Source organism: Lepisosteus platostomus, chromosome 2 (genome assembly GCF_059453375.1).
Source record: "Lepisosteus platostomus isolate fLepPlt1 chromosome 2, fLepPlt1.hap1, whole genome shotgun sequence".
Lineage (NCBI taxonomy): Eukaryota > Metazoa > Chordata > Actinopteri > Semionotiformes > Lepisosteidae > Lepisosteus > Lepisosteus platostomus.
Genome location: NC_142612.1, coordinates 3,878,785 through 3,904,666, shown reverse-complemented (window position 1 = coordinate 3,904,666; position 25,882 = coordinate 3,878,785). Strand labels below are relative to the sequence as shown.

General features: G+C 44.5%; 1 protein-coding gene across 1 annotated transcript; it reads left to right on the top strand.

The window, feature by feature from the left end:
• The first annotated feature begins 961 nt into the window (after positions 1 to 961).
• Positions 962 to 25,461, top strand: sucla2 (succinate-CoA ligase ADP-forming subunit beta). The gene is made up of 11 exons (XM_088646470.1): positions 962 to 1,118; positions 3,788 to 3,977; positions 7,880 to 7,979; positions 9,419 to 9,581; positions 10,381 to 10,509; positions 11,151 to 11,289; positions 16,848 to 17,009; positions 17,545 to 17,687; positions 17,934 to 18,054; positions 22,043 to 22,131; positions 22,967 to 25,461. Exons 1-11 carry the CDS (start codon positions 1,035 to 1,037, stop codon positions 23,039 to 23,041), a joined length of 1,395 nt encoding a protein of 464 aa, XP_088502596.1. The 5' UTR covers positions 962 to 1,034; the 3' UTR covers positions 23,042 to 25,461.
• The last annotated feature ends 421 nt before the right edge of the window (positions 25,462 to 25,882 follow it).

Here is a 25,882-nt window from a genome sequence, read left to right as displayed (position 1 = left end):
CCAGAGTGATGAAGCCAGTTCAGAGATGGGGATTATTAGGAGGCCATGACTGGTAAAGGCCAGGGGGAAATTTGGCCAGGATGCCGGGCTGACATCCCTACTCTTTTTTGAGAAACACCCTGGGATTTTTAATGACCACAGAGAGTCAGGACCTTGGTTTTACGTCTCATCCGAAGGACGGCGCCTGTTTACAGTATAGTGTCCCCTACCAATACCCCAGTGTAGTGACGGGGACACTATACTGTAAACAGACGCCGTCCTTCGGATGAGACGTTAAACTGAGGTCCTGACTCTCTGTGGTCATTAAAAATCCCAGGGCGTTTTTGAAAAGAGTAGGGATGTCAGCCCGGCATCTTGGCCAAATTTCCCCCTGGCCTTTACCAGTCATGGCCTCCTAATAATCCCCATCTATGAACTGGCTTCATCACTCTGCTCTCCTCCCCACTGAGAGCTGGTGTGTGGGGAGCGGACTGGCGCATCATGCAGGTGGGGCTGCACACTGGTGGTGGTGGAGGGGATCCCCATTACCTGCAGAGTGCTTTGAGTGGAGTGTCCAGAAAAGCGCTATACAACTGTAAGCAGTTATTATTATTTAGCTACATTCTTTAGTCAGAGCGTCGTATATCTAATCTGGCGTACTGCAGGAAATGACAGCTCAAAACGTAGCGTGATATTTGCAACATAACTCGGTTAATACAATATTTCACTACACGACCCGGATCAGAAGAGGACCTCGAAACCGTAACGGGTCCAGGGTGAATCACAGCCTCGGCAACATCTCTATACAACGCTGTCAACATTCAGCGCCTCGGCGCCCGTCGGAAAAACACGACACATTCCGAAGGCTGCCGAACCAGGAGGCCGTGTTGGGCAAGGCGTGCGCACAGTGCGGGTGCGTCGCATAAACAAGGGAGCCCGAGCGCCGGTTGGCGAGCTGGTGCGCAGCCGCACAGCCAAGTTGACGACGACACTGCGCAGGCGCGGCGTTCCTGTGAGGTTTTTTTTTCCCCCTTCCCCAGCGCAGCGAGAGAAACATGGCGACGTCCCTGATCTGCAGCAGGTTATCGGCGGGGCTGAGAAACTCCGGATCCAGGACGGCTCTCAGCGCCTCAGCCAAGGTACCCACCTCTGGGTTTCAGGGAAAACGAGCTCGGTTCTCCGTGAGACGAATCAATTTGCTCCCATAACCCGGGCTGGTGAACGAGACGTGCTGGAGAATGACAGGGTCACAGTTGACACCTACCCTTCTGTACCACTGATTATTATTAGTTTTGACACGTTCAGAATGGCATTGAAACACTTTTTCCCCCCCACAAACAATAACTTAAACCGAAGAAACGTTGTTTTGAAAACCGGTCCTGCAGAAGAGCGCAGCGTAAGGGTCTGTGTCCCCTTCTTCGCCGTGACCTCCAGTGTCCCGACGAGATGCAGTCCTGCGGGCTCCGGACAGGGCGACGTCGCCCTTCCTGGCTTGCGGGCAGCTTCTCCATTTCGTTCCGGCCGCCCGCTGGTTCGAGATGGGTTCAGCCGAGAGGACCTTCTGCCTGGGACAGTAGCGCTGGTGATGCACGGTAGTGAGCCGGCTAGGGCTGGCCCCGCTTCCCAGTCAGATTGCGCGTTGGGGAGCCCCACTGGTTCTGGTCGCTTTCCCACTGGACGGAAGCCGTCCTCAGGGGGGGTTTCGTGCACCCTCATTCTGTGCGTTTCATTCATGTCGAGCAGTGGTGAGGTTCCCTGGCCTTGTGTTTGAAAGCTGGCGAGTTCAGTTCCTGGTGGAGCAGTCCCCTCGAACTATTTTCAACTGTACCAATGCTGGTGTCCTTTTTTCTTTCTTTCCACGGGAACTGACCTGTTTGTTTAACTATGGAACAATATGGCTTTAAATGTTTTATATATCAACATGACTTTTCATAGTAGGCTGTTGAAGGACAGCTATATTGGTTAATGTGTCTAGACCCGAATCACAATTCTTGTACGTTTTGTATTTTGTTGTACAATGATTGGTGTAGGTGCAGCAGCGAATGACTACGAATGAAGTACAAGTGATGCTGTAGTAGATAAATCCCATTTACCTCTGCAATGTGACACTGTGACTGTGCCTGCTAGTTTGGGTTTATGGCTTAAACATCAAGCATCTAGATTTAGTGTGAGAATCTGTTTGAACTTGAAATACATCCTCACTCCTTTTCTAGCCAGGGTGAAGGTGTTAGTGCCCTGGCCTCGTAACTGGAGGGGTGCGGGTTCGAGCCCCACAGGGCACGCTGCTGTTGTGCCCTTGAGCGAGATTGAATGGTTAGATTAATTAATCCATTAATTATTAATCCGATCAATTAATCAATTAATTAATTAATCTAATTAATGATAGGTTAACAATGATCTCTGTCCTCCTCTCTCTTGCTCTTCCCACTCCCACCGTGTGTTTCTCTTCAACAGGTCACAGGCTTTGGAAAGCATTTAATGTGAAACATGTTCTCGACTAATACAATTGACCACAAATCTAAAAAGAAGATGGCTCGCTTCCAGCAAGAGAGCGGTATTAGGTGTAGTCTTTTGATTCGGCTAGAAAATCCCGGGAGGTAAGGGCAGTGTGAGCCTGGGTGAAACAGAAAGGAGCGGAAACTGGATTGTCCTTTATCGTACCAACCCAGAATATAAGCACAGAGTAGAACGGAAACTGGATTGTCCTTTATCGTACCAACCCAGAATATAAGCACAGAGTAACGGAGGCCCTGTAAACGCATCAGTGTTGGGGTCTTGAGTTTCCCGGTTTGTATAATGAGGTCATATGTCTGTCTGCCAGGTCCGTAGACTCATTTTCTTGCACCTTTTCTCGTAGCCATGGCCAGAAGTACACTGTGCAAAACGTCAGCTGTCTGTGCAACAAACAAACCTCTTCCCCTCGCATGCTCAAGCAGGAAAGGTGCTTGTTCTGAGCTCGTGTGGAGCCCCCTGCCTGGGTCGTGCCACCAGCCAGCTGTGACCAGTGAGCAGAGCGCGCTGGTGTCGTCGGTACGGGGCCTCTCGACTGGGAGTGATACTGCGGCTCCTGGCGCTCGCTGGACGCCTGCCGGGCTGCACTTTAATCCACAGGAGGCACATCAGCCCTCTGGCTGGTGCTGCTCTTCTGCGCGCCGCATGTCAGACGATGCCCGGTCCAGGCAGCCAGACATGTAGGCAAGCTCCTGTAACAGCTCCCCGTCCTCTCCCTGCAACACCGGCCTCAAAGCCACGAGTCGGAGCCTAAAATAAACCAGCAGTTCCAAATCTGTCTCCTGCACTGCAAAAATATTGGTTATTTTTCCATAAGGGAAAAAAAAAATGAAACTTGGATTTTTTTAAGCCATGCGATGCTGCGGTTTTCCATGGGTAGCGTATGTTGTTAAGGAAGCCATTTGCTTTGCTTTTTCTGACATTGAGTTTATCCAGGTGCTTTGTCCATGTCAGTTGTGGTTGAATGTAGCAGGTTAACTATGGACTTGGGGACTAGTAGCACCTGTATCTCAAAGTCGAATCCCAAGGATTGGGTTATGGGACTATATGTTCAGCACTGGACAGAAAGGTCCTTCAGTCCATTTTGACCACAGCATTTTCATTTTCCTGACAAAATAAGTGGAGATAAGAATGCTCCTGTTAAAAGTGAGTCGGGGGTGAATGAATGTAGGCGATGTGACCTATTAACACAGCAGTTGCTGTGCCCTGCTTGCCAGTATCTTGACCCAAGAGCAGCGTTCCAGAGGTTCCCCTTTGCAGAACCACTTGGGGTGACGTGTGCGCTCTGTGTTCTCAGGTCCTGGGTGGAGCTCCTGGACTGTTTGCGAGTCATGGCCTCCAGCAGCAGCAGCAGCAGCAGCAGCAGAGGAACCTCTCACTGCACGAGTACCTGAGCATCGGGCTGCTGAAGGACTCCGGCATCTCTGTGCCCAAGGGAATGGTAGCAAGCACACCAGAGGAAGCCTATTCAGTAGCCAAGCAGATAGGTGAGTGTGACTGTGAGAAGGAGGAGGGGCAGAAGGGTGGGGTCACACCTGCCGAGGAGAAAAACTGTTGGTTTCGTAGAACCGTGCTGCTTTTCGCAGATAGTCAGTGACCCCCCCCTTTCTGTGGGGTCTTTCCTGCCTTTCATGCTCCAAATCGTAAGATCCTCCTTCGCATTTTGTGACCCTCCCTGGGAAGTAGTAATAATAATTCCTTACACTTATATAGCGCTTTTCTGGACACTCCACTCACAGCACTTAACAGGTAATGGGGATCCCCTCCACCCCCACCAGTGTGCAGCCCCACCTGGATGAGGCTCCAGTCCTCTCCCCACACACCAGCTCTCAGTGGGGAGGAGAGCAGAGTGATGAAGCCAGTTCAGAGATGGGGATTATTATGAGGCCATGACTGGTAAAGGCCAGGGGGAAATTTGGCCAAGATGCCGGGCTGACATCCCTACTCTTTTCAAAAACGCCCTGGGATTTTTAATGACCACAGAGAGTCAGAACCTCGGTTTGACATCTCACCCGAAGGACAGCAAATTTTTACAGTAGAGTGTCCCCGTCACTATACTGGGGTGCTAGAACCCACACAGACTGCAGGGTGAGCACCCCCTGCTGGCCCCACTAACACCTCTTCCAGCAGCAACCTCAGTTTTTCCCCAGGAGGTCTCCCATCCAGGTACTGGCCAGGCTCACGCCTGCTGAGCTCCAGTGGGCTGCCAGCTGTGAGTTGCAGGGTGATATGGCTGCTGGCTTAAAGTGTGTGTGCCCTGTGATAGACTGGCATCCCACCCAGGGTGTACCCTGCCATGAGAAGTGAATAGACCGTGAAGGAAACCGCTCCGCATGAATGCAGGGAGGGAGATAGCAATATTAAAAATGAGCATGAGGGGCTTTAACCTGGTACAATGTGAGTGTCTTTTTGTAGTCACGGTTTCAGAAGCTGTAACAAGTTGGGGGCTGAATACTTTTTCAGCACGCTGTATTGGTAGTCCCTGCTACAATGTATGTAACAAGAACCACAGTCCTTTTTGTTCTTTTAACAAAAAGCAGAAAAAAAATGAAGTTCAGCTGAAAAGCTCTTCATCTCCGTTTACCATCCTCCTCTGAAAGTCTTTTAGCCACTGCCTGCGGTGGTTCAGGTCTGCGGCTAGATCGCGTGGTCTCTGTGTCTGTCTCAGGGCGCCCTCACACAGCGCCCTTTGCCCTTTCCCCTTTCTGAAAGAGCGCCAGTGTATATTGGGGAGGACAGCAGCTGTGGGAGGCCGCAGCAGTGATGATCCCCAGCTGCGTGCTTCTCCGATGCTCACGAGCTGACAGCCTGCCACACGCTGTGTTTGAAGAGGCTCTGATGCCATGCATGTACAGACTGGGCTCTTAGCCGCCTCTTGAACAGGAATACTAGAGAGCTGTACAGTTTCAACACATACAGACCTGGCTTTTGTCTGGTGCTGCTGGTGCAGGGTGTGTTTTATAGAAACACAGAGTGATTCCAAACTCCCAGCCTGGGGGATTGCTTTCTCTTTGGTTTTTAATTGAGCTGAGATCTTACTCCACCTTTGCTAATTCATGCCTTTATTTATATTGCTGACGTATTTGGAAATTACTGCGGTTGGTTCTTGGTTTCCAAAATGCCCTACTCTAAGCCCATTGTTTCTGTTAACTTATGTAAAGTGAAATTGGTCAATTGTCAGCCTGTTTTTAAAGGTTTGCCCATTTAATTCTGACTAAGCAAATAGGTTATAGTGAACAGAAGTGATATTGTCTCAGCCACTCCTGCAATTACTAACTTTTCCTTCTGCCACGGGTCCAGTTGGTGGAATATTAGGTTACCTACCTGAACGAGAGGAGCCGATGCCAGTTACCAATCGCATTGAGCTTCCGCCGAGGAGAAAGCAATTTCTAATTCTCTGACCAAAAAGAGACCAGAAGTCAATTAGCCTGCGATGAGGAAAGACTAGGAGAAGAGCAGCCTGTGAGGGACAGGGCCGGGAATACAGAAGCATCATGTTTCTGCTATACAGACAGCTCTGCTCCAGTCTGTTTTTATACCTCGTTGTCCTCGGGGGTGCCGCTGTTTCTCATTGACAGCCAAAAATATCCCAGAGGCTCTCAGTTACACTTCTTTCTTAGCCCTGTTTGTCACCGTTGAGATATTTTGACTGACCAGCGATTTAAGATTGGCACAGCATAAAATGGCTGTGTCAATGGAAAATATGCAAAGTTTTGCATTTATGTGTGTAGCTTCTGTGGTATTTTCTTGCTGATGAACGTGAGACTGTTCCATGATCTGAATTGTTTTTATTTAATGATCATGACCTTTTTGGTCTTTCTTGCTGTTGGCTTTCTGCCTCCTGTCCTAATCCCTGTACTCAGTAAGCTTCTTGAGATCGGAGGCCATTTGAATTTTCAAATTGTTTTTCCATGCTTGTTTGAATATTGATCTAAGCTGTTTGTGAAACAATGGCAACACCTCTGTGTCGTCTTGCCAGTTTCATTTCAAATGTGTTTTTGTTTTGTGCAGTTACAGTATGTGACTCAACAGTGATTAGCACAATATGAGCACACCCAGTCCTCCTTATTTGCAGGGGATACGTGCCTGAGCTGCTCATGGACAAAGAGAAACATGTATACTGGGAGAACTTCTACCATACCTATATATGCCATGGTTATACTAATACACTGTGCAAATCGACGTAAATATATCAGAGGAGAAAAGACCATGACAGATGATAAATCTAGTGCTGCACAGTTTTCTATATAAAAAGGAGTATTATAAAACATGACCGGAAAGCACGTACTTAAACGGTTATCGAGTGCGGTAGATGAGATGAGACTGCAGTGCTGTCATGAATGTTCCTGATGTGTCTATGGTGGCGGGCTGTGAGTCCGATGGTGGGGTGAGGGTACCGCACCGTATCACTGCTGCTCATCTTCCTTTGTTTACTTTGTCGGCGTGGGTAAAACACTTGAGACAGAAAAATGAAAAAACAAGAACGACCGGACCGACGGAGAGCAGGGAAGAGGGAGAGATGTGATCGGGCGAGAAGCAGAGGGCAGTTGTGAATTGAGCTTCGGGCACAGTCTGGGTGCAGGGGGAAACTTCAACACTGCCTCTCGGGCCAGGCTCGTCCTGACAGTAAGCATTCCAAACCTTGAGTCAAGTGGAAGGGGAGTATTATATTTCAGGCAGCTGTATGTTGAAAGAAGCCAGGGTCTCGTCTTCACAGCACGGCTTGGTTATCTGTTCCACAGCTCTTTGTTTAAAGAAGTGCCTCTCCTCTTCCTAGATTTTAAAAACACTTCTATGTGGTTTACTTGTGATCTCCTGGTTTTAAAGATTTTCAATACTTGGATCAGGTTCCCTTATAGTCTTTTCAGTTCTAGTCGAAATCTAGATCTTTCAGAATGGGATATCCTCTGAAGCATGGGAAGGTATCAGGTTACTCTCCTCTGCACAGAGTGCAGATCAGGAATATTTTTTTGCAACATGGTGACTGAGCTTGTACACCAGTTTCCTGTTTGTCCTCTTACTAGTGCATAGTACAGTCTGATCATAACATCGCATCCCTGTCACAAATACCCCTTACAAGTGAGGGAGACCCAAAGGCCAAATGGTACACAGCTGGGCAGTTAGCAATTTTGTCCTCAAATGCTTTGGGTGGTTGGATGTCCTTTGGTAAGAATGCCTGTCGTGTTGGAAAACTGAATTAGCAGTAAATTAACACCCTTTTCTCCTGTGAATGTGTTTGGTCATATCCCGAGCTTAACCCCAAGGTCCAGTTTCCAGCAGCCAGCGAGGCCACGTGTCTGATCCGGAACGGCCGTGGCGGAGCCTGTTGAGGAGCGCTGCGTGTCCTACCCCGCCTGTGCGGCTCTGAAGCCTTCGTTTCTCCCCCCAGGCTCGAAGGATCTGGTGGTGAAGGCGCAGGTGCTGGCGGGGGGCAGAGGGAAAGGCACGTTCGAGGGAGGCCTGAAGGGCGGAGTGAAGATCGTGTACTCGTGAGTGCCCGTGCAGCCGCCCCGCGGCCTCTCCCCCTCACTAGACTAGGGAGCCCGAGACGATCCAGTCGGCAGCTTTCCCCGTGCACGTGTCTGTCCGTCCGTCCTGCGTCCGTTTACCCACAGGCTCTCGTGCACGTGTCCGATGGTTACAGCTGTTCTCCGTTCCACCACTTTAATTGCTGGCTGGTTTGCTGGTTGCAACCCACCTCCTGAGCATTAAAAATGAAGCCAGTTCTTATCGAATGTAATTGCGCTCCGTCATGTCTCCAGTGATTTTTCTGTATCGTTGCCCATTCGTTGCAACGTCAGTCTTTATCTTCCAGCACACGCCTTTTCTTAGTCAACAAGCTCAAGTGCAAAGTTCCTTGATGTACAACTCCCATGATCGTGCATTTTATAAAAACAATAAAATATTTACAATGCGAGTCACACATACTGTAGTCAAATTCTTTTTTTTTTTAAATAGCACTACATTTTTCTCCGCTGCAAGCAGAGCTATAACTATATTTAAAGTGTAAACAGTATTGGGCTGGTCGTTCTTGTACTGGTTTTGCTTAACAGTTGTGAAATAGGGTCGCAATGATCCTTTATCTGACACAGGTAAAAGATAAAATGAGTAGCTTTTGAAAGTAACCACCTGCAGCTCCAATATTGTTTGCGTTTTACTGCTTTACTGCGATGGACTGGCGTCTCGTACAGGGTGTATCCTGCCTTTGTGCTTTTTGCCGGAAAAGACTCGGACTCCCCTGCTGTATTGGATAAAGTCCTAAGAAAACAAAAAAAATCTCTGAAAACAGTCATAATTTAAGGCGTTTAAGTGCCAGTGTTTTTCACCATCACTAGCCATAGACATTTTATTTTACCCCTGTGCACACTTGACCGAAATCCATTCCATCTTGCTTAGTGTGCAGCCTTTCAAAAGACAAAGATCGATGCCAGCAAAAATCCAATGTGAGATACCGCACTCGGTCAAGTGAATTTTGCATCTTTGCATTTAATAGTAACAAGGTTACTTACAAAAAGGGTGCTACTGTATGTTGTTGTTTTACAGGTTCTATTGTTTTAGTTTTAGCATTGCTTTGACTTTGTGTGTAGCACATAGCCATGGGTTCTTAAAGTTATACTCCATTATATACCCCTCTCGTTGAACCATCATAAGCATCAAAATTGTAAGGAGTGCAATTTTCATTTACATCTTTGACGAAATACCTTGTAGGGAAACAGAAAGGTGTAAAAAAATGGAACCAACAGCATTGAAAGTTTTATATCTGCCACCTGAGATTATTCCTTTGAAGACATATTGTAGAATCTAATAGAAATATCAAAGCTCGGTGCAGATGTGTCCTAAACTGAAGAATTTTGCTTGTTGTATCTGGGACGTCCTGCCCTTCCTGGCTCCCGTGAGGTGTAAATGAGATGGCCTGTGTGGTTTGTAGCCCCGAAGAAGCCAGAGACATCTCCAGGCAGATGATCGGGAAGAAACTGTTCACGAAGCAGACGGGAGAGAAGGGCCGGATCTGCAATCAGGTGTTTATCTGCGAGCGCAGGTACCCGCGCCGGGAGTACTACTTTGCCATCACCATGGAGAGATCGTTCCAGGTGAGTTCCAGAGCACAGGAGCCAGTCGGATCTAATGGCATCATGCACCCGATGTTAAAAAATTAATCATTCGATTGATTATATAATTAATTTGCTGATAAGTATAATTGAACATACCTAGGTTATTTCTTCTTTGTGGTTGTTTATTTAACAGTACAATAACTTTTGATCTGTGTTCCTGTGCATTATTACTCCATCTGCATTTTTGAATTTGCCTCTGCTGCTATGTCTTTTCTTTTGCAGTAGATGGCAGAAGAGTAAAGGAGAAAGATTCCTCAGTGTAGTGCTTCTTGCCTAAAAGCAAACCCTTTGACTTAACGTCACAATTATGTTCATTTAAAAAAAATCAGACGGCTGATACTTCACACTAAAAGACAAGAACGTTTTAGGGTACATATATAGTTAACAGAAGATATTTTAAATGAATGGATGCTACATTACATTTTCTAATGCACGAGTAAGACCTTGTTTAGAATTTGGTATTCAGTTCTGGTCACCATCTTGCAAATACGACATTGCTTTTCTGTAATCGGTCCAGAGATTATCACTCGGGTACATTCCAGGTCTGGTTTTGAACAGTGCAGACTATGAGCAGACCTAATCCATTTAGAATACTCTGAGATTTTGACAAAGAGAACCCGGCACATTTCTTCAGAATGAACTGTGGGAATTAATGGATAACGTCGTTGCCTGAAGGCTTGTGGAAGTAAGAAAAAGGCTACTCACCCATGTTGATGAAGCTGATAACCTGGCTTTCTTTCTGCATATTTACACTACGTTCTTGTGTCTGTCTTGAAAGGGTCCAGTTTTAATAGGCAGTTCCCAGGGAGGTGTGAATATAGAAGATGTAGCAGCAGAAAACCCAGATGCTATTGTGAAGGAGCCCATTGACATTGTAGAAGGAATCAAGATGGAGCAGGCTGTCAAGGTACAGTGCATCTGCCTAGGTTCATCTGATTGCAAAAGAATTTCAGTGGTTTTCTTTTTTCCCCAATTCATCTAGAAGAATATTTTTTTTCTCTATGCTTTCTTTGTTTGCATTACATTCAGTTCACTTCATTGGTTTTAGATAAAACACTGAAACGTGACTTGTTCCGTGATTTTCTTAAACCCTTCATTGCCTCTTGTGAAGTGCGGTGGCTCTGTGGCTCAGGATCTGCACCACTGGCTGGAGGGTTGCTGGTTTGTATCCCGTGGCCGGCAGAGGAATCCTACTCTGTTGGGCCCCTGAGCAAGGCCCTCAACCCCAGCTGCTCCAGAGGTGCTGTATAAAAGGCTGACCCTGCGCTCTGACCCTAAGCTTCTCTCCCTGTCTGTGTGTCTCATGGAGAGCAAGCTGGGGTATGTGAAAAAGACAAATTCCTAATACAAGCAATTGTATATGGCCAATAAAGTGATCTTATCTCGTGAACATCGTGTTTGAATTGGAAGCGAAAGCTTGTTTCAGTCTTCTGCTCCACTTGGGAGCTCTCCTGTGACTTGTCCTATGAGCATGTGCAATTTTCTATCTTCCTGTGACTCACCCGGGAAACGTTTTCTAACGCATTTTCCGTTTCTGTATGTTGACAGGTTGCAAAGAAAATGGGCTTCCCTCCAACCCTGATAAATGAAGCTGCGGAGAACATGATCAAGCTGTACAATGTGTTCATCCAGTATGACGCCTCCATGGTAGAGATTAACCCAATGGTGGAGGACTCTTCGGGAATTGGTACGGTCGCTTTTTGCACCAGATGAGCGGGAAGTAGCTTTTGCTTTCCTTCTTGTGTATCTAAATAGATCACTCCTGTGTGAGGTTTATGACCTTAATGGAAAAGGAACGGAAAATAATGGGAAACTACATCTGGATGTTTGACGCCAAATTTATTCCATACCTTTGATAACGTGTAACTAAAACTGGTTTTAGTTTTTCTTAAAATAATACAAGGGTACAGTGAGTTTTGCATAAATTAAAACATTAGAAAATTGAAGACATGGTGATAACATATTTCTCTAAGTATCCAGAGTTGAAAATTACTCACAGCCTTGTAATCAGTATTCTTTTGGTTCTTCTTGAGCTTTGATAAAAGAGAAGGTGCTTCTTGTAGCTTTTTACTAAGTTTTTGTCTATTGCTCTATGCACGAGTGGTGCTGATGACCTGCTCTCTGTAGTCTATATCACAGACGTTCTACCTGTTTGAGGCTGGGAGACCTGAGGTTGGCCAGTCTAGAACGTTTGGCTGTATATTTAGTGGTGTGCTTCCTGTGGTCGTCCTTGAGAAGTCCATTTGCGACCAAACTTCAGCTTCATAGCAGAGGGAGCCAGGCTTTTGGATACAACATCCTGTTTTACTTTGGAAGCCATCTGTCCCTCAGTTCTGAGCAGTGAACCAGATTGAGAGGATGCAAATTAAAGTCACTCCCTACTGAAGACAAGGGATGTGTTTTATTTTCCAATGGGAGCCTCATCTTTCAATACTAATCAGGAGTTTCTGCCAAAAGGATGCTCAGAAACTAAGGATGTGTCTCATCCAGCCATGTCATGTGGTGTCATCTGACCTTGAAGTTTATTTGGCAAACACAAATATTATTTTTCAATTCGTTTACAGTGAACATCAGAATAACAGAATGAAAAGTTTCACATGTTTTTAGAAAAATAATAAATGAATATTGGATATTGGTCAAATGTTTTTAGCATCGTTCTGACCAATTGATCATCCAAGACTGATACAGTTGAGTGAGCTTTGCTGTTCAGTGAGCACTGAATTAATTAATTTGTGAGTGAGTTGACTGGGGACAAGAGATGAGGTCATTTAACCTTTTGAATGTTAAGCCTGGAATACATTAAAAAAGAAAAGCCAGTGTCTGCTGCATATCAAGAGAAGTTATCAAGTTATGGTATCATACCAACAGCTGGTATGTTGGAGGCTGGAATGTGTTTGTGTATGTTTGCACAGCATCAGTGTTTTTCATAGCCAGTAATTTCCAACCTGGCAGGACATTCAAATCAAAGGTCATTCATTAGCCATGATTTGGGAGAGCATGAGCTATAACCCAGTTGTCCTTCCTGTGGGCTCATCCTGACCTGACAGCGTTCCGGCATGACAGTGACATCACTCACAAAATTCTAAATTGTGCTATAAAGAGATCTAGGAAGGAACATTTAAATACCTTAAACCAGGGGTGCCCAACCTTTTTTAACGTAAGATCTGCTTTTTCATTTGCCAGTCCACCGTGAGTTACCAGCTTGAATTTGAAGCTCTGATATAAGAAAAACAGACTGTGGGCACATCAGTACAATAACAATACCCATCACTAAAATGACAGCTAATAAGAGCAAGTGACTCATGCTACAGTGAACATGTAATGTTCCCCATTTTAGAAAAAAGAATAACCTTAATATGAGCATTGGTACTGAGAAGCTTCCTTGAGAACACCTGTAATTCTTTTGGGAACGTGTTGACACTGCTGATCAAGTCGATGACATTTTTATTTTGTCCCTGCAGCTCGACATTCGGCTCATTTAGCTGTTCAGCCAGGTCTGTGAGCAATGCTAAATCCAGAAGGCACTGGTCGTCCTCTCATTGGGCATATTCACCATGTTTAGACAACTTGAGAAACTCTGTGATTTCAGGCAACAGCTGTATGAACCTTGCCAGAAATGTTTGTTTTTGAAATCTCCAAACAGCAAGTCAGCAGCCTCAGCAAACACTTTTTTTATTACTTCTCGATCCCTGAATGACTTTTTGTGTGGAGCCAGGAGTGGCTCACACAAAACGACGATTGATGATTGCCGCTTTCCCTCTTGTGTTAGGCCTCGTGAAAACCGACTGCTGCTAGTTGAGATTTTAATTTTTCCACTTTTCTTTTCCGTAACTCACTTTTAGAGGGAAAGTCCACATCATACGTTTTGTGTGCCGTTTTGAAATGTTATTCTACATTTCCCTTTTCCGCGTAGGCGCTAGCATTGCAGATTTGAATGGAAAAGTACAAAAAAATAATCATGCTCCCATTCCTTGTGGGAACGGTAAGTTTCAGTCTCTTTGCTTCATCATTTTCGTTCAAATACTACAACTATCAAATAGGGAACAAGTAATAGGTTTATTCCATGCTGAAAAAAAGAAGAAAGAAAACACAGCGTTTCGGCCGTGCAGCCTTCTTCAGGTGAAGAAGAGCCTGAAGAAGGCTCCACTGCCGAAACGTTGTTTTCTTTTTTTTCAGCAGGAAATAAACCTATTACTTGTTTCTTTGCAGCCTACGCATGCTGACTCAGCTACCCACCTGAACTACTATCGAATAGGCAATCAAACTTATCAAACTGTTGGCGAATTTGTCGTGGCAGGTTTGTTTGCACTGTGGCAAATGTGGAGTTCTTAGGTAGCACCTCTTAGGTAACAACACTTTATTTACAGGGCTCCTGTCACCTTTTTTTCCAGTGTCAGCCAGCACTCAGCGAAGAGACCTTTACAACCCATTCGACAAGGGTTAAACACACACAAGGGCAGTAAAATGTATGACATTACATGGACAGAATTCATGAATGAATTTTTAGGCTGTCGGAAAAAAGTAAATAATCAAATAGCCCATTTATTTTTTGTGATGATCAACTGGTTGGGCACCCTGCCTTAATCTGTCGGGTTATTACTGTAAGCCTGTTTGAATGGGGATAAATCTCATTCCTAACTCCACAGCCTGATTGCAAAGACATTTCTCTAGTATATCTGGAAGCAGCTTTGTGATTTTTCTAATAAAACCTTTTAAAAGAGCAGTTAAGAGCTGTGTGCTCCTCAGAGTTTGGTGATGGTTGCTTATTTTGAAATTGCTGGGATAAGACTAATGGGGGTTTCAGGTATCACGTAAAGTAGTAGTTATTTCTGCCCTAAAAAGTTTTATCCGAGCTCAGAAGAGGAAGCCTATACCAAGGACTTTAATTACCACTTTCTGTAAAGCCCAGTGTCAGAGAAACAGTAAAGTGGGACCATCAGAGGCTATCATACTGACAGCTTTGTACAGTGAACTAGAAGGCAAATTAAGTTTACATGCCAAATGGGAATAGGTAGGATGGTCACAAACATCTTATGGCCCTGGAGGCTCCAAGCCAGCTGCACAGAAACACCGGAGACTAATGGGAATATGTCTTGCTAGTTTTATCCAGCAAAATCCCTAGGCCCTCTATCAGTAGCTGAACACAGAAGTGCGGTCCCTACACTGTGAGGGTGGCCAGGAAATTAACTGAGTGACAAAAAGTAATGAGTTCAGGTGGGGAGCTGCGTCAGCATGCGTAGGCTGCAAAAGAACAAGTAATAGGTTTATTCCATGCTGAAAAAAAGAAGAAAGAGAACACAACGTTTCGGCCGTGGAGCCTTCTTCAGGTCTTCTTCACACCTGAAGAAGGCTCCATGGCCGAAACGTTGTGTTCTCTTTCTTCTTTTTTTGAGCATGGAATAAACCTATTACTTGTTCCAAAAAGTAATGAGTACAGCATCGATTCTTAATTAAAAAAAAAAGACACAGATGAGGAGGAAAGGTATCAAATCAATACAATTTGACAGTTGCTAAACAACATGAGTAAGAGGTATCAGAGCCAGGTGCAATGTTCAGGTGTTGAACATGTGCATAGTGCCTGAAGGAGATGCTCCACAGGATAGTACATCTGATCCGAAAATCCAGTAGCACTGTTGACGCACCACATGCTGATGTTGCAAAGGATCTATAAGAAACCAAAACCTTTTGGTGTGATTTTTTTTTTTAAAAAAAAGGTTTGCTGCATAATTGTTTACCTGCTGTTTTCTGTTACTTTTATTCTGTAGCTAATAGCAGCATTAGCTACAGTGGTATTCAGTCACCTGTGTATTAAAGGGTAATGTGTGAATCACTAATTTGCTATTTTTAGCACGGCTGATTATTCCTGGCTTTGTAAGCCCACCTGAGAAATTACATGTAAAAGTCAGCACGTCTTTTGGGATGAATAGCATTTTAGCCTGACTCCTCTACCCTCAACTCATCTGACAGGTTTATCTTCACTGTGCTGTCTACTGGGCATCAGAAATTGATTGTATTTTTAGCATTTGGTCCAGGAAATGAGAACAAGGGAAAGTGGGCTTAGTTCATTCTGTGCTCCTAAAACACCTTGTGATCAGACGGGAACTACCCACTTTTGTGCTTTCCCAGACGGGGGTATTCTGTTACCAGAATGAGGGTGTGTGTGCAGTCGGTTTGCGTTAAATTCTCTTCCGTTTCCTGCATGCATTGTTAATTAGCAGGATAGTCAGTACACAGAATCTAATTCTGTCATCCATTTCATGCCTGTGTGGGAACAGAACAAATGTCAGGATGAGCTGTTGACGCAGGGTTGCCGTGGTGATTCAGAGGTTATTAACCTTTATGGCTTTCGACAGCCTTTCATGGCTCACTTTGAAAACAAGGCTAACGGCAAGAAAAGTACAAAGAGGCATTCGGCAGAGGGCTTCCACGTTTTTTTTGTGTTCATTTCACACTCATCACTGTGGCCAGCAGCAGCCTCTGTTCTGTCCTCCCAAAGTGCAAATTGCATTTTTGGGCAGGTGTGCGAACAGAGCCCTGTTCCTGTCGACAGTCTTTCAGATGTCTGAGGATAGCCTTTCTGAGAGGAGCGATTGTGGGTAGAAATTGACGAGGTCCAACTTCACTTTAAAAAGATACTCTCCACATCAGTAGAAAGCCACTTAGACCAGGTAAAGGTTGTAGAAAATCTTTCTTGGACGCATAGAGCACAAGGCTGGACAGCACCCTAGATGGGGTAACAGCCTATTGATGGACACACTCATACATGGGCACCACAAACACCATTTAACCCGGCCAGCATACTTTGGAAGGTGCCAATTTAATTTAGGACTGAATTCAGACCCAAAGGGCCATGAGCCTACAGTGCTAATTGCCACACCACCATCCCACCCCCAATAACAAATCTAAATAATAAAATGACAATAAAAGCGTTCTCACACAAATAGGGCATGTACAGTAAGTGTGTGTGTGTTGACAACCCACCACCTCCAGTATCAATGTTTTGGCATAACATAAAGGGACTTGACGTGTAAATATCATTTAAAAAAAACCCTTTGGGTAAATTCCAGTTGATGTAGAATGTGTCTAAGAACAAAGTAGCTGTACCTCTCCAGGATTTCCAGGTAAGTCTTGGAATCCAGTGTGCGTCGCTCCACGGGCCGTTTCCGTTTAAAAATGTGGCCTTGCGTCCGTCAGTTATTCCAGAGCCCGAGAGCAGACTTATCTCCTGGCGCTTGTGATTCGCAGTGATGTGCATGGATGCCAAGATAAACTTCGACTCCAACGCTGCTTACCGTCAGAAGAAAGTATTTGAGCTGCAGGACTGGAGCCAGGAGGACGAACGAGACCGGCAGGCAGCCGGGGCGGACCTCAACTACATCGGCCTGGACGGCACCATCGGCTGCCTCGGTAAATCCGCTGTCAGGCAGGGGGTCGGCGGCGCGGCTTCGCCTGGATACACCTTTACTGAGATTCTGCCGCCTCTTACGTGACGCACTTTTAAAATTGTTTCTGGGGACGCTGGGTAATGACGGAAGGGCCGATGGGAAGGACGGAGGCTCTCTCGGTCCAGCGATGCTTTTCCATATCCATATGGGGAAAAAAGCGATCTCTGTTCCCTATCGTTTTGAGTTAGCGCTGCAGCTATGAACTCTTGAGAGCCATGATTTGTGTGTCAGTTTACTTCTGAACTTGCAGCTCAGGTTTAGTTGTATGTTAAGGGGACAGTTTTTGAAGGGAGTGTATCGTTCTTTATCTGACTTATTGCAGCTCATTTTGAGTTGGCTAGTCCTGGCCATCCGTGTGACGTTTCAGAGTCAACCCGTCACTCCGTCATATAGCTACACACTCGTGACGGAGAGCAGGCTTCAGTTTTGCGTCGTGTGGTTTGGTTTTATATACGTGTGTGTGAGTGTGTGCTTTTTTGTTTTTGCGGTCTCTCCAGTTAATGGAGCAGGTTTAGCCATGGCCACGATGGACATCATCAAGCTCCATGGAGGCACCCCGGCCAACTTTCTCGATGTGGGCGGAGGCGCCACAGCCCAGCAAGTGACAGAGGCTTTCAAGCTCATCACCTCAGACAAAAAGGTGAGAAAACCAGAAATATATATATATACACACTTAATTGCTCAGTGTGTAGAAGCATTCCCCCTCCCCCTTTTGTGTTTCTGTTGATCTGTTAGAAATGCCTCTTTTGTTATTTGTAGGCTTTGGACTCTTCGCTTTAGTCCAAAGTCTTGAGGGGAGGGGGCAGTGGGTGTAGGAGTGAGGGGGCGTGGCTCCAGCAGACTTGACCTGCCGTGTGAATGAACTGCTGTGTTGTTGGGGGAGCAGGTGCAGGCCATACTGGTCAACATCTTTGGGGGCATCATGAGGTGCGACGTGATTGCACAAGGGATCATCATGGCCGTGACGGACCTCGAGCTGAGAATCCCCATCGTGGTGCGGTTGCAAGGTAATTCACGTTCGCTCGGCTCGAGCTTCTCGGCCCCCGCGAGGGATGATGCGCTGTGCGGCCGAGTCGAACGGGAAGGTGTAGTGCAAACCAACAACGCCAACGGGGAGTTCAGGGCAGCGGTACTTCAGGAGATAAAAGAATGGTTTGACGTTATCTAAGATTGAGATTGCAAAGGGGCTGGCTGATTTTCCCCAAGTCTGTTTGCTTTACACCCCATGGCACAGAGGTGTATCCTGGGCTGCAGGAGTGGATAAACCACAGAGAAGGGGGAGTGCCATGCACACTCTAAGTTTAAATAATTTTATAATTACTAGGTAATGACCGCAAATCATTTTCAAAGTTTATGAAGTAGTTACTTTTTTCAGAGCTCAAGGTGCTGGTCACAGTTGTAACATAAACGGATCTCTTTACAGAAAAAAGCAAATGGCACCAGAGCTGTAGTTATTGATCTCTAATAGCTATCCTTGTCTTGTTTCTAATTTGTAGCGCGGGTCTGCACTTACTCTCGGCTGCTAAAACCAATGCGAAAACAAACGGGCCAGTCTTGTTGGTATTTTAGATATACTTTTTGCCCACAACAGTGGAGAAAATGTTATGGTACATGAACAAAATGCATTTCTGCTAATGTTTGGCTTCAATGTATAAATATATAACAGAGTGGTTTAGGAACTCTGTGCTTGTTTATAAAGTAGTGTTAGTTTGTCTTCCTGCATACAGCAGAAGATGAAGGTTATTGTTCCAAATGTGGGCAACACAGTCAGGAATGGGTGCTGGAGTTGGAGATTGTGTGGCACAAGTGCATTAGTATTTAGTAAGAACTGATTGTATTTTTAGTACAAAAGTGGTATCATGTAATTAATTTATGTATTTAGGTGAGATATGCCTGACTGTAGGAAAAAAAACTGTTGTTTTATTCACTACACACCCACAAGACACTACACTACACACCCAAAGTTTGCTTATTCTCCACTTTGCTCTTCTTCCCCCACTGGTTCCCCCTGTGGGGATAAACTCCCTGTTCTCTTTCCCTGTGCATCCTCTCCCCTTAGTACCTCTCTGCTCTTGTGCTTTTCCCTCTGCATTTAAACAGGAATGTACTACACCTTCAATTAAAAAATCAACCCTTGATCCCTCACCCATTCAGAATTATTACCCTGTTTCCATTCATCCTGTTCTCTTTAAAACTCTTGAGCAGACAGTACACCTCCTCCTGCCCCTTTCTCTGGCAGCGCTTGCTGCTTGATACCCGAAGAAGCTGCTGCCGCTGTTACTGTCATTCAGGTTGCACAGCCTTCCTCTTCTCTGACTTAAACCTTCTTGATCTCTTCGCTGCCTTTTGACACTATGAATAACTCTGTTCTTCTGCTGTCAGCTGGTTCTCCTGCCATGTTGAGTGCACGTACCAGGTCTTCTCATGAGGCCCATTCATTGCTCCTTGCTCTCTCTCTGCTGGTGTTCCTCAAGGTTCTGTCCTTGGTCCCCTCCCAATATCCCTCTTCAGCAGTTCCCTTTCATCTCCTCCAACAAGGTTTTGTTGATTTTTAATGCAGATGATGCTCAAATCTTCCCCTTGTCCTCATACTAATACTCATGTCTCCTCCCATATCTCCATGTGTCTCACAGCTGTTTTCCTTCTGAATGCACACCCATGATATTAAACCCAGATTGAAGGTAGACCTATTGTTTTCTCTTCCTCTACCCTCTCTTTGGACCTTTCTTTTTTCCTCGAGTCTCAAACACTGTCTAATCTCCCGTGCCATGACTCTGTCACTCCCAACCTCTCCCTCTTCTGCTCCTAACATACTTCTTCTCTGGCATGCACCTGATGGTTCTTCATGAACAGGATTTGCAGAATCTTTCACAACCTCAGCAACTACAATTTTACACAATTTCAGTCCCTGGTACTCTTCTGCCTCTCCTGCTTTTACTCACCTTGTGTTGTTTTTTTTCCTCCTTGCCTTTTGAAAGCTACTCCATTACTGTCCTTACTCCACCAGCTCCCTTTTGCTGCACACTTCTGATTTTAAACCCTCATTTTCTTCTGCCACTACACTGATAGACCAGCCTTTCACTTTGGCTGTGTTGTGTTATGTAGATGTTTTGGAATATACAATTATACAATGACCTTAGGTTATGGGCTGCAATCTAGGATGGTTTATATTTGATTTTGCCCCTTCCTCCCATTTTTTCTATTAGTACTGATGCTCTTTGTTTTTTAGCTGTCTTGCCTTCTGTGCGACCTTTGACATTGATCTGATTGCTTTTGACAGAGTCTGTATTCTATTCTCTGTGCATTTTTCATTATCTCATAAACTGCTTAGGGCTCTTCATAATGATCTTTATACTGTATAATGGGCTCCTTAAATGCTGATTATGTATTCAGTATCTGCATCTGCTTTTTCTTCTTACTGTTATTAAGACTTGAATTACAGAGGAAAGATTGGCCGTCGACAGTGGGATTTTATTGTATTAATGGCAGGTGTTGCGATGTGAAGGCGTCAGTCTGGGAAGGGGGTAGGCTCATCTCTCGCTTCAAATAAGCAACTTCCTGCTGTGCTAGAGCTTCCTGCTCGTGAAATCTCCCTGAGACAACACCGCATCATTTTTGCAGCTCTCAAGTAATTACTCTGAAGCGTTGCTTGCCAAGAGAAAACTGGACCACCAAATGAATTGTGCACAGCGGGTGGGGAGCTCCAGGTAGACGAGCAGCTCTTGCACGCCTCTGTAACTGAGCGAACCTCCGACAGGCAGGCAGCATCTGAATGCGATTCGGTGAAGACTTACTGGAATCCCCCATGACAAACAATACTTAAGATTGACAACATTCATGATATTTGTTTAAATAAGCGAGAGAATCTTAAGAGCAAAAAAGGCCAAAATGTAGGTCTGTATAGGAAGTCGCCTAGTTTTTACGGGATACATGAACACCTGAGGAGGCCATGGCAGATTCTAGCCGTGCCCAGGAAAGCAACATGCCCATGCGAGACATCCTGCAGAGACCCTTCAGCACGCTTGTCACGCTTGTCACCAGAACTGAAGGCTATAAATATTTTTCAACAGCAGTGCCCTTTTCATTCTAATATATTTTGTTTTCGGGAGCCCGTCGTGAGCGGCGTGGTGGAAGGCTTCACACGTGGGATTAAGAGCCCGCGCGGAAATGACTCTGAAAATGAAAACTGCAGAATTCCAGGAAAACACTGGAATTGACTGCTGGGCTAATCGTGGCGCTTTGTCTGCCTTCGCGTTAACTTAGCCTGCGTTTCCAGCCAAGGGACGCCGGTCTGTAATGACCACCTTTAGTTAAAGTGTTCCGAGACGCTTTTTAAAAGAAAAAAGAAAGATGTGTTGTGTTGAGGCTGTGATTGAAGGCCTTTTTACTGTGTGGTAGGAGTATCCTGGTGAAATCGAATTGAAGGCACTCAGTGGGACTGCTTCCTAGATCATGTCTTATTTATTTCAAAGCTGTTTAGTTCTAGAGTACAAAATTAAAAAAAACAACAAAAAATGGTTTATTGATAACAGTGCTTCTTTAGGATAAAGGTGAAGGTTCTGTCATTGTAACTGCCTACCTAGGCTGACCTCGGCTTGTAACAATACATTGTATGAGTGTTTTGGATTGATCTGTCTAACCCGTGCATGACCAAGATTTGATTTTCTTTCTGCTTTTGGGTGTCTGTAAGGTTGGCTATTTTAGAAATGTCAAACAGGAGCAGTGTCAGTGGACATGGTTGATTACGATCCTTTGGAATAAGCTGGTAGCTCAGGTCATTTGCATAGTACCAAGATGTCAGTTTGCTAACAAACCGCTTGTACTTATACTGTGTTTTAGGGGAGCAGTTAGTGAAATAACAGGTTGTGTGACAAGTATGAAATGTTTCTGTGTGACATAATTGATTGGGGAAATAACAGGGCATGTGACAAGTAGAAGATTTGTTCTTTGCATTTCAGGTAGGAGATGTTTAACTTGATCACTTGCTTTTTACAGGGACACGTGTTGATGATGCTAAAGCCCTGATTGCTGCCAGCAGTCTGAAGATTCTGGCTTGCGACGACTTGGATGAAGCTGCTAAAATGGTATGCCATCCAGATGCTTCGATTAAAAACGTTTAAACAACTCGCTAATATTATTCTGATCACTGAACACAAGGTCTGTTTTACTGTGGGAAGTTGATATAAATGTGTTTCTCGGTGGGTTCCCACCCTGTAACGTTTTACAGCTGACTTCAGTCTGTCCTTGGGCATTAGTCCTACAGGTTTCTAATGAGGGTACTTGCAGAATACCTTCTCATTTTTTTTTAATCAGAATTTATAAAAAGCAATTATTTTCGATTTGCCTGCCCGCACCCTTTATGTTTTTTTTAAACCCGAGCTAGCAGCTATGTTCCCCATGGCCGTGCATGGGAGAAGAGAGAGACTTAAGCGGACTGCTCCAGCCCACCCAGCTGCACAATATGTTTCCCAACACGTCCGAGGCAGTGCCGCCCTGTAGTGGAGCTTCAGCGCTGACCGGCTGCAGGGCCCGCGGTGTTACCGAGAGCCCAGAGAGCACTGACCGGGTCATCTCGCCCGGCCGCCTGTGGCGCTCAGCTGGTTGTGTGCTGCTGGAGCGAGATGACCCGGGCTCGAACCTGCAGCGCTCTTGAGTGAGCGCGTTCTACCACTGAGCCACTGGGGTGCCCGCTGAGTGGCCGGGGGCTGCCTCTTAGCAGATCGCAAGCTCAGTTGGCGTGACCTTCTGAGCTTGACCGATGGGTTAACATCGTTTTTCCAAATGGCACTTGGATGACTTTTTCATCTCTGTTTTTCAACTGCGGAGTTTCAGTGAGGATAAAAGCTAAAGTTCAAGCTGGCGTTCCTACAGTTTAGGTAAAGATGAACCCATTCTCCTCCTCTTTTTTTCTGTTTCTAGGTTGTAAAGCTTTCTGAAATTGTATCACTGGCAAAAGAAGCCCAGGTGGATGTCAAGTTCCAGCTTCCCATCTAAAAGACCCACTAGAAGTTGCAGTGACTCCTCCCAAATACTGTTGATTTGTGTTTCTTTTTTTTTTTGCTTTTGTATTGTTGTTTGTTAGCATGATCTCATGTTCTGTTACATAGGACATAAGCAACAGCATTCACTTCCATAAACATACAATAATATATTTCCCAAACACATGGGTTTATCTACACATAATTATTTATGTCATTGTGTCTGAGACCTCTTGGGTCTGCTCTGTTCTGTTAAGGCAAGCTCATTCAGTTGCCCTGTCTTCCTCTCCTGCAGATATGCTTGTCTAAACTGGGTCAGTGTTACTCCTTTTTCTTTCGTCTCTGAAAGAAGGCAAATGTGAATACTCCTCTCAATTGTACGGCCTGATCAGTTTTAACGGGAAGAGTGGTTGGGGTGGAGGGTTTGTTCAGATTAGGTTTTTTGGGGGGGTCAGCAGAGCCCAGAACCCCGCATGTTTTCTGTCTCTATAAGTTAGAAACCATTATCACGAGGGAGAAATGTCAGATCGAGCCAGTTAAGCTGGACTGGACCTATTTACCCCTTCTCCACAGCCTGAATGTAACGATTTAAGGAGACGGATAACCTGTGGTGTTCCAGACCCCGAGACCTGGAGGTGGGTACTCTGATTTTGGATTGTGCTAGTGTTGGGTTTTCCTACTTGACAATGAGGTGTCCAGGTGCTAAATGTTTGATCCCTCCATTGCAACCTGACCCCATGAGACCCCAGAGTTGCTGTGCCCTAGAGGAAGCCTCTATCTTCCAGGAAGTTACATGGAGGTCATGGTTTGTTCATTTCTGGTACTTGTCAGGGGAAAAATAGCACTTAATGTAATAACATAAGATTTTTTTTCCCTTGGAAGCGTAAGTTACAATAAGTAACAGTTTCCACCTCAAGAAGTAACATCAATGGTGAGTCCTGTGGAATACTTGATGGACTGTATCTGTTATTCATGTGATCAGGTGAGGTGTGCCTTGTTTTAAAGACTTTTAGCATTACCTGGATTCAATGCCTGGATTATTGAAATGTAGAAAAACCCCTTGTCCAGCAATCCACTACGTGCTTATCTGTTGTAAAGAGGAAGCTCCCTGCCATTTTATTTAGGATCTTTGCTGTTTTCCTGTAAATATGGCATTATTGTTCAAGAGATGTGTAAATATGTTTTAAAAAACAAACTCTCTGCAAAGTTTATTCCTTGTAGAAAAACTCAGTGTCTGTCCTACAGATGTGACTCCACACACATCCTTGATGATTTCAATGTAAGTTTAAACTCATGAATAAATCCGTGGAATATTTTGAAAATCCAAAAATGGGAAAGCATCGTTGATATATGATTGTATTTACTATTTCAGACCTCAAGTATTTAATGCTACCAGTCCCAGGTCTTATGGTTTTATTTTATTTTAAACACCAAACACCATAAAAATAACCATACACAGGTTGTATCATTAAATGTAACAATATAACCAAGTTTGTTTCATTTGAAACCAAGAAGTTTATATTTGTTCAGATGTCATATTACACTTCAAATTAATAACCAGTGTTCATAAGAACCTTGACATTCATTGCAACACAACCTGCAGGACCTGTTGCCTGTTGTTTTTCTCACATCACTACTACATTTGTTATTCTCTGTTTCATTCATGCTTGTTTCATAGAATAAACATTTAACTTTCCGGTACATGCATTGATACTCCTAGGCCATAGCAAGAAATCCAGATATTTGAACTTCCTGTATTTTTCTGTAGGCTGTCAACATAAAAAAAAATCAGAGATTTGATGGAATGTGATCTGATTTATTGACGTTGTTAACTTTTGTCACGTTTGCCATAGGTTGCAGGTAGTCATGTGTCATTTAGGATAGTTTTAAGAAAGTGATTTTATTTTCCGAATCTATAGAAAGGTGGAAAATTTGCGGGTTTTATTTTTACTACTGGAATTTGGAGATGACAAATTTATCAAATTACCATAGTGGCAGGAATTCCTGCAATATACTTAACATTTTAATCAAAACAGTTTCCATCGGTGCTGAAATAAACTCTTTGCATGATGTAGGAATGTAAAATCGGCTTGTGATTTAAGTATAAAACTGCCTTGTACGTTGCCCATAGATTGGAGTAGTGTGATCACTTTAAGCTTGGTAATGTACATTAGGTTGCATGGCTGGAAGGTATTGCAAATCCTACTGCACCAACTACATCTCTCCAGCTGAACCTGTGGTATTTTTTTACATTGTTATTCCGAATAATTGTGTTAGAAAAGATTAGCCTGACCCTGAATAAGCAACAGCTTTGTCACATTTTACTGAAAGCTCCCTGTAGTCATCTTCCTTGAAAAATTATAGAAAAGAATTGGTCTTCTGTCCGTTGGACCAGCTGTGTTAAAAGAAGAATAAAAAATGCATATTGTTTGCACAGCTATGCTTTTCTTTTCTCGCTAAACTAAAACCCACAGAACACCTTGCGGAAATGCCCAAAGCTTTTTATTCTCTTGTAAATAGCAAAACTAATCTTTTATGAAATATTTAAGGCTCTCCAGGAACAATTTTAAAAAAAGGCTAAAGAGATCAAAGACGTTGCATTGGTTTTAGCTTGAAGAATAATCTCATGGTGAGAAACAATGTATTTCAGCCTTTGACTATTCTGCAAAGAACAATAGCAAATCTTTTAGGATAATTTGTCAGCATAGCTCCAAGCTAAACTGAGTCAGATTGGGCATCTAAAGACTTCACCTGATGTTAAAAACAGGTAAATGCCAAAATCGTAGTGACTGTGACTTTTATTTGCCTTGATGTAGTTGTGGCCAACCCTCTTCCTGCCAGACAGCAATTGTAATTG

What these genes read in the sequence shown, in the direction of transcription:
- sucla2 (XM_088646470.1), top strand. Translation starts at nt 1,035, where the DNA reads ATGGCGACGTCCCTGATCTGCAGCAGGTTATCGGCGGGGCTGAGAAAC. An exon ending in CCATGGAGAGATCGTTCCAG is followed by an intron (nt 9,582 to 10,380) that starts GTGAGTTCCAGA and finishes CTGTCTTGAAAG; the next exon opens with GGTCCAGTTTTAATAGGCAG. An exon ending in AGATGGAGCAGGCTGTCAAG is followed by an intron (nt 10,510 to 11,150) that starts GTACAGTGCATC and finishes GTATGTTGACAG; the next exon opens with GTTGCAAAGAAAATGGGCTT.